We start from the raw sequence: 7,722 nt of genomic DNA on the forward strand, positions 1-7,722 counted from the left end.
TTTTTTTTTTTTTTTTTTTTTTTGAGATGGAGTCTCACTCTGTCGCCCAGACTGGAGTGCAGTGGTATGATCTCAGTTCACTGCAACCTCCGCTTCCTGGGTTCAAGCAATTCTCCTGCCTCAGCCTCCCTAGTAGCTGGGATTACAGGTGCACGCCACCACACCTGGCTAACTTTTGTATACTTTTTGTAGTAGAAACGTGGTTTCACCATGTTGGCTAGGCTGGTCTTGAACTCCCAACCTCAGATGATCTGCTGACCTCAGCCTCCCAACATGCTGGAATTACAGGCATGAGCCACCATGCCTGGCAATGTGCTGCTAAGTTTTACACTTAAAATGGTCAATTTTGTTATACATATTTTACCACAATAAAAATATTAATAAAGGCCAGGTGTGCTGGCTCATGCCTGTAATTCCAGCACTTTGGGGGGCTGAGATGGAAGAATTCTGCAAGGCCACAAATTCTAGACCAGTCTGGGCAACATAGCGATGCCCTGTCTCTACAAAAAAATGTAAAAAATCAGCAGGGTGTGGGAGCGCAGCCTGTACTCCCAGCTACTTGGAAGGCTGAGGTGAGAAGATAACTTAAGCTGGTGAATTTGAGGCTGCAGTGAGCTGAGATCGTGCCACTGCACTCCAGCCTGGACAAGAGTGAGACCTTGTCTCAAAAGGAAAAACTAATAATAAAAACTTTATTATTTATTTATTTTAAATTAATAAAAAGTTTCATAAATAAAACTGTTGCAATTTTTTTTTTTTTTTTCTGAGACAGAGTCTCGCTCTGTCCCCCCGGCAGAGAGCAGTGATGCGATCTCAGCTCATTACAACCTCCACCTCCAGGTTCAAGCAATTCTCTTGCCTCAACTTCCTGAGTAGCTAGGAATACAGGCATGCGCAACCACACCTGGCTAATTTTTGTATTTTCAGTAGAGATGGGGTTTCACCATGTTGGCCAGGCTGGTCTCAAACTCCTGACCTCGTGATTCACCCGCCTTGGCCTCCCACAGTGCTGGGATTACAGGTGTGAGCCTCTGTGCCTGGCCAACTGTTACAATTTTTTTAAAAAGTAGATTCTTAGGTCCTCCCTTGGAGATATTGACGAGGTAAGTCTGGGATGGAGCGGGAAGCTATATATTAACAAGCTCCCCCAGGGTAGCATGGTGAAACCCTGTCTCAAAAAAAAAAAAGTAAAAATTAGCTGGGCATGTTAGTGCACTCCTGTAGTCCCAGCTACTCAGGAGGCTGTTGCGGGAGGATTGCTTGACCCTAGGAAGTTGAAGCTGCAGTGAGCTGTGATCACGCCACTGCACTCCAGCATGGGTGACAGAGCAAGACCCTGTCTCAAAAACAAAAACAAAAAACTGTAGTATTTTTTTTTTAAAGTAGATTCTTAGGTCTTCCTTTGGAGATCTTGGCAAGGTAAGTCTGGGATAGGGTGGGAAGCTATCTGTTCACAAGATCCCCTCTTTATAATACTTTGATACATCTAAATTTGTGAAACACTGCCCCAGGATACTGGTTCCCAAAAAGATTGTCCTGGGGACCATCACATCTAGAATGTGTCCAAAATGCAAATTATGACTCAAGCTTAGACCTACTGAGACAGAAACTTGAAAGTGGGTTCTATCAATCTTGTGTTTAAGCAAGTCCTTGAGGTCATTCTGGTGCAGGCTCCCTTTTGAGAACCACTACCTTTTTGTGAATCGTGGGACCCTTTGCTACCCAACTATCTGCCTGATTAGGAAACCTCAAGTCAGGAAATGCTGGCCAGGTGTGGTGGTTCACAACTATAATTGAGCATTTTGGGAGGCTGAGGTAGGCAGATCACTTGAGGGCAGGAATTCAAGACCAGACTTCCAGCATGGTGAAAGCCCATCTCTACTAAAAATACAAAAATTAGCCAGGTGTGGTGGCAGGCGCCTGTAATCCTAGCCACTTGGGAGGCTGAGGCAGGAGAATCGCTTGAACCCAGGAGGTAGACATTGCAATGAGCTAAGATTTCGCCACTGCACTTCAGGCTGGGAGACAGAGCGAGGTTCTCTCTCCAAAAAAAAAAAAAATTGCTGACAGTTGTCACCAAAGGTGATTCAAAGTAGACTAGAGTAACTCTTCCCAAAGGAGAGGGTACAGGAGATGGGAATCACAGCTGGCCTCATTGATAGTCTCCCAGGGATAAGGAATTGGCAGTTCAGAGACCTCTTCTTGTGTATTCCCTGCCCTTGAGGAACCAAACTGATCAGGGAATGAATAAGCCATTGACCAATTTGTCTAACAAGCTTCAGAGGGGATACACCCTCCCAGGGCCCAACATTCAACACTTTTACTTACAGTCACCCAGGCCTCCAGGCACAAGGTCCAAGACACTCACGCGTTCTCCAGGAGAAATCATCCAAGCCCCGTACCACCTGCTGGGCTCTCTCTCTCTGCTCTTTCGGAGGGTAGAGCTTCTGTCTTTATCACCTACTTCCATGAGACAACAAGATTCAGGGGAGGTGGCTCCTGTGGTGAGTCCACATTGCCAAGCCAGCATAGCCCAGTAAGTGTTGAGGGAAACAGGGAAAAGAGATGATTGAGGGGAAAGGCATTGACTTGTTAATCACAGGGCAGGAGAAACACTGTGATGTCCATGGAGAAGAAGCTCTTAGAAGGGAGAATGGCTAGACTATTTGCTTAAGTTGCCATTGCATAATGAGCTTTAACTTTGCCTGTATATTACTTGGGTGGATGACTGATGGAGATTATAGGAAGAGCTACTGTTTGTTGGCCTGGGGCACTCTTTGATATCACAGCGCTGCCCTGGATCACTCTGTGTGGTCTTACAATGCGCAATCTGCATTGTACAAATGGATGCCCCAAGGTACTGATAGAGCTGTAGGTGCCTTGCGGTGAAGTCCTGGTCACTTCTAGTTCTTTTCACCTACTACTTGACCCAAGAACTTCAGAGGCCCTCTGCCTAGATCATAGCCCAGTAAGTGTTGAGGGAAACAGGGAAAAGAGATGATTGAGGGGAAAGGCATTGACTTTTTTTTTTTTTTTTTTTAAATTCTTTATTTTTATTATACTTTAAGTTCTAGGGTACATGTGCATAACGTGCAGGTTTGTTACATATGTATACTTATGCCATGTTGGTGTGCTGCACCCATCAACTCGTCAGCACCCATCAATTCATCATTTATATCATGTATAACTCCCCAATGCAATCCCTCCCTCCTCCCCGGCATTGACTTGTTAATCGCAGGGCAGGAGAAACACTGTGATGTCCATGGAGAAGAAGCTCTTGAGGCTGATTTCTTAGAAGGCAGAATGGCTAGACTATTTGCTTAAGTTGCCATTGCATAATGAGCTTTAACTTCTTCTGAAAAAGTGCTAAAAGTCATTCCGCAAGAGGGTCTTCTTTGGGCGAGGCCAAGTGTTAGCTGTTGGGGATTCTGAATTCTTCTCTGTGACCCTCACTTGCTTGGAAACATCTCCTGCTTCTCCAGAAAGAGTTATCCTTCGCCTCGCTCTGTCGCCCAGGCTGGAGTGCAGTGGCCAGATCTCAGCTCACTGCAAGCTCCGCCTCCCAGGTTCCCGCCATTCTCCTGCCTCAGCCTCCCCAGTAGCTGGGACTACAGGCGCCCGCCACCCCCTCCGGCTAGTTTTTTTTTTTTTTTTTGTATTTTTTTAGTAGAGACGGGGTTTCACCGTGTTAGCCAGGATGGTCCTCATCTTTCTTTACCCTTATCCGTGGTTCTAAGTAGATACCTTCAAGAGACAAGCGTCTGTGTTCCCTGGAATCGAAGGCCATGGTATATAACAACTAGGGTAGGGTGGGTGAGTGAGGGAAAGTGAAGGGCTCAGGCAAGCCCAACATCCAGTCTCGTCTTGACATCATATCCTCTGGGGAATGCAAGGGAAGCATTGAAACCCGCAGGATTCTTTTCCATAATTCCCTCCATTTCACTTGAGTGTCAAGTCTTGTCCTTAAGCTGAGACTGTTAGCTTGACCTTGTTCCTTTGTAAAAATATTCCTGAGTTGTTCCACTCAACTCTAATGATATGAGGAATCTCCAACCCCCTGTTCCCTTGTCCTTAGTTTTGCCTGCCCTAAATCCATCTTTCCCTCCAAGCCCCAGGGAGAATTGCAATTCCTATCACATTACTCCTTTGATTGCAGTTCCTTCACAGCCCCATCCTTTATGGATTATACTTTGCAAAGTTCTTAGACATGTCATCCCTGCCCACCTCTCCAACATCATCCTCATCATTCTTATCTAACACTGCGCTTAAGCAGCAGCAAAGGGCTAAGAAAACTCTGTCCCGTGCTGCTGCTTGCTTCTAGGCTTATTCCCTTGCTTATATCTCTGCCAGAAATGCCCCTGTGCAACCCTTCACCTGGGTAACTCCTTGCCCGGGTATTCCTTCCTCCAGGAGTCCTTCTGTGAATGCATTACTCCAGGCTGGGTTGAGGAATCCTCTCTGTACTCCACTCTGCACATCGTTTTATTTTAGCACTTAATTCACTGTGTTACAATGATCTGTTTCTGAATCCATCTTCTGGAAGGTGGAACCACAAGGAAAAAAAAGACCACATCATTAATCTTTGTATCCCCAACAGCTAACACTTAGCCTCGCCCAAAGAAGACCCTCTTGCGGAATGACTTTTAGCACTTTTTCAGTGACTAGCAACCTAGTTGTCAATCTAGTTCAATTATTGTATACTCCCCAGCATGGCTCAACACAAATTGTGCACCAGGCCAGGCGCCGTGGCTCACGCCTGTAATCGCAGCACTTTGGGAGGCCGAGGTGGGCAGATCACCTGAGGTTGGGAGTTCAATACCAGCCTGGCCAACATGGTGAAACTAGCTAGTTTTTTACAAAACTAGCTGGGCGTGGTGGTGCGCACCTGTGATCCCAGCTACTCAGGAGGCTGAGGCAAGAGAATCGCTTGAACTCAGAGGCAGGAGGAGGGAGGCGGAGGTTACAGTGAGCCGAGATTGCGCCACTGCACTCCAGCCTGGGTGATAGGGTGAGACTCTGTCTCAAAAAACAACCAAACAAAAAAACCCACAACAACAACAAAAGCAGAAAACCACCACCAACAACAACAAACATGCACCAACACTAGACAACAGAAACAGATTAGGCCATATTTATTATGTGGATGGAAAAAGAGAATTGTTTAAGTGTCAAATGACTGTATCTTTCTGGTCTCTAATTTTGAAACCCTGGTTCTAAGGTAGAAGGTTTTTAATGTGTGGCCAACTTCTTAAGATGAATGTTGTTAGTGGTAATCTCATGACCTATTTGAATCAGAATTTGGCTGCCACCATAACTCCAAGTGGGACTTGAGGCAAAAAGTAATTCCTTCCTTCCTTCCTTCCTTCCTTCCTTCCTTCCTTCCTTCCTTCCTTCCTTCCTTCCCTCCTTCCCTCCCTCCCTCCCTCCCTCCCTCCTTCCTTCCTTCCTTCCTTCCTTCCTTCCTTCCTTCCTTCCTTCTTTCCTTCCTTCCTTCCTTCCTTCCTTCCTTCCCTCCCTCCCTCCCTCCCTCCCTCCTTCCCTCCCTCCCTCCCTCCCTCCCTCCTCCTTCCTTCCTTCCTTCCTTCCTTCCTTCTTTCCTTCCTTCCTTCCTTCCTTCCTTCCCTCCCTCCCTCCCTCCCTCCCTCCCTCCCTCCTTCCTTCCTTCCTTCTCTCCTCCCTCCCTCCTTCCCTCTTTCCTTCCTTGAAAAACCTAAATCCACTCATCTTGCAATATTCTGCCTATCTATTATCTCTGCTTTCATATTTTCTCACTGCTCAAACATAGTTGTCTGACCTTCTTCAGTCTTAGTTGTGTCTTAGACAAGGAAGATGACCCTGACCTTTTCTTAGGTTCACTGGACCTTATGTGTGTTACAGCAGGTGCGGACCATTTTATCTCTAAGGTTTAAAGTTGCTCTTATCTTGGTAGATTTGATGATGCTAAAGCAGAGAAAAAGGGAATGATGGGTGAGTCTCCGAGAGGCCAATGAACAGGTGTTAGTCAACATCATGAAATGTTGCCTATAACAAATGACAGAATGTAGGATTCCTAAGTTTTGCGATTTTAAACCTTTTGTATCCAATTATTCTCCTCAAGAAATAAAAACAGCAGAGAGATTTTGGATCCTGTTCAGCAACTGTTTCATGTTTCTTCCCTTCCTTAACTGTCTAGCTGATGTGTCGGCAACATGGACTTGGGAAATCAAACAAGGGTTTCAGAATTTTTACTCCTGGGATTTTCCCAGGACCTAGAGGATCAACAGACGCTCTTCGCACCGTTTCTGTCCATGTATCTGGTCACGGTGCTGGGGAACCTGCTCATCATCCTGGCCGTCAGCTCTGACTCCCACCTCCACACCCCCATGTACTTCTTCCTCTCTAACCTGTCCTTGGCTGACATCGGTTTCACCTCCACCACGGTCCCCAAGATGCTGGTGAACATCCAGGCGCAGAGCAATGCCATCAGCTATGCAGGCTGCATCTCCCAGATGTATTTTTTCATGGTTTTTGGAGGCATGGACACATTTCTCCTCACCGTGATGGCCTATGACCGGTATGTGGCCATCTGTCACCCCCTGTACTACCCTGTCATCATGAACCCCCGCCTCTGTGGCCTGCTGGTTCTTGTGTCCTGGTTCCTCAGCTTGTCATACTCCCTGGTCCAGAGTCTATTGATGCTGCGGGTGTCCTTCTGCACCACTTGGGTCATTCGGCACTTTTACTGCGAGCTTGCTCAGGCCCTCACGCTTGCCTGCTCAGACGCACACGTCAATTACATCCTGCTCTACGTGGTGACCGGCCTTCTGGGTTTTGTGCCGTTCTCAGGAATCCTTTTCTCCTACACCCAAATTGTCTCCTCCATCCTGAGAATCTCATCCACAGATGGGAAACACAAAGCCTTTTCTACCTGTGGATCTCATCTGTCTGTGGTTTCTTTATTCTATGGGACAGGCCTTGGTGTGTATCTTAGTTCCAATGCATTGTCCTCTTCCTGGTGGGGCATGGTGGCCTCGGTCATGTACACTGTGGTCACCCCCATGCTGAACCCCTTCATCTATTGTTTGCGGAACAGGGACATCAAGAGGGCCCTAGAGAGACTGCTTGGGAGAAAGCTCTATGCTCAATGACGGGAACATTGGTCCTGGGTTTCTGAGTTGGCAGAGGTAGCAGCAGTGAGCTAAAGAAATTCTGGCCAAGCCTGGGCAACACAGCAAGACCCTGTCTCTACAAAAAATATATAATAATTAGCCAGGCATGGTGGTATGCACCTGTGGTCCCAGCTACTCAGGAGGCTGAGGTGGGAGGATCCTTTGAGCTCAGGAGGCTGAGGCTGCAGTGAGCAGAGATTGTGCCACTGCACTCCAGCCTGGGCAATACAGCCAGACCCTCTCTCAGAAACAACAGCAACTAAAGAAATTCTGCCTACAGGCCAGGCACAGTGTCTCACATCCATAATCCCAGTGCTTTGGGAGGCTGAGGCAGGAAGATCACTTGAAACCAGAAGTTCAAGACTAGCCTGGGCAACAAAGATAATAAAATGTCTCAAAAAGAAAAAAATTCTGCCTCTTAATCTCATGGAATTTGTTTCTCTGTCTTTAGTCAACATTACCTTGTGAGTACTGTGAGTACTTCGTATGAGTCTTATACAAAGAGACTTCTCTGTTATCCTTCAGTTCTACTCTTTCATCTCCTCCTTTTACATTTTCCACGACTACACCTCAG

The 7,722-nt window shown here is 46.7% G+C and overlaps 1 protein-coding gene across 1 annotated transcript; it reads left to right on the plus strand.

Moving 5' to 3' along the window:
* Positions 1-6,188: 6,188 nt before the first annotated feature.
* Positions 6,189-7,127, plus strand: LOC104682295 (olfactory receptor 7D4-like). The gene has a single exon (XM_010388865.2). The coding sequence runs from the start codon at positions 6,189-6,191 to the stop codon at positions 7,125-7,127; it is 939 nt and encodes a 312-aa protein (XP_010387167.2).
* The last annotated feature ends 595 nt before the right edge of the window (positions 7,128-7,722 follow it).

This window comes from Rhinopithecus roxellana, chromosome 8 (genome assembly GCF_007565055.1).
Source record: "Rhinopithecus roxellana isolate Shanxi Qingling chromosome 8, ASM756505v1, whole genome shotgun sequence".
Lineage (NCBI taxonomy): Eukaryota > Metazoa > Chordata > Mammalia > Primates > Cercopithecidae > Rhinopithecus > Rhinopithecus roxellana.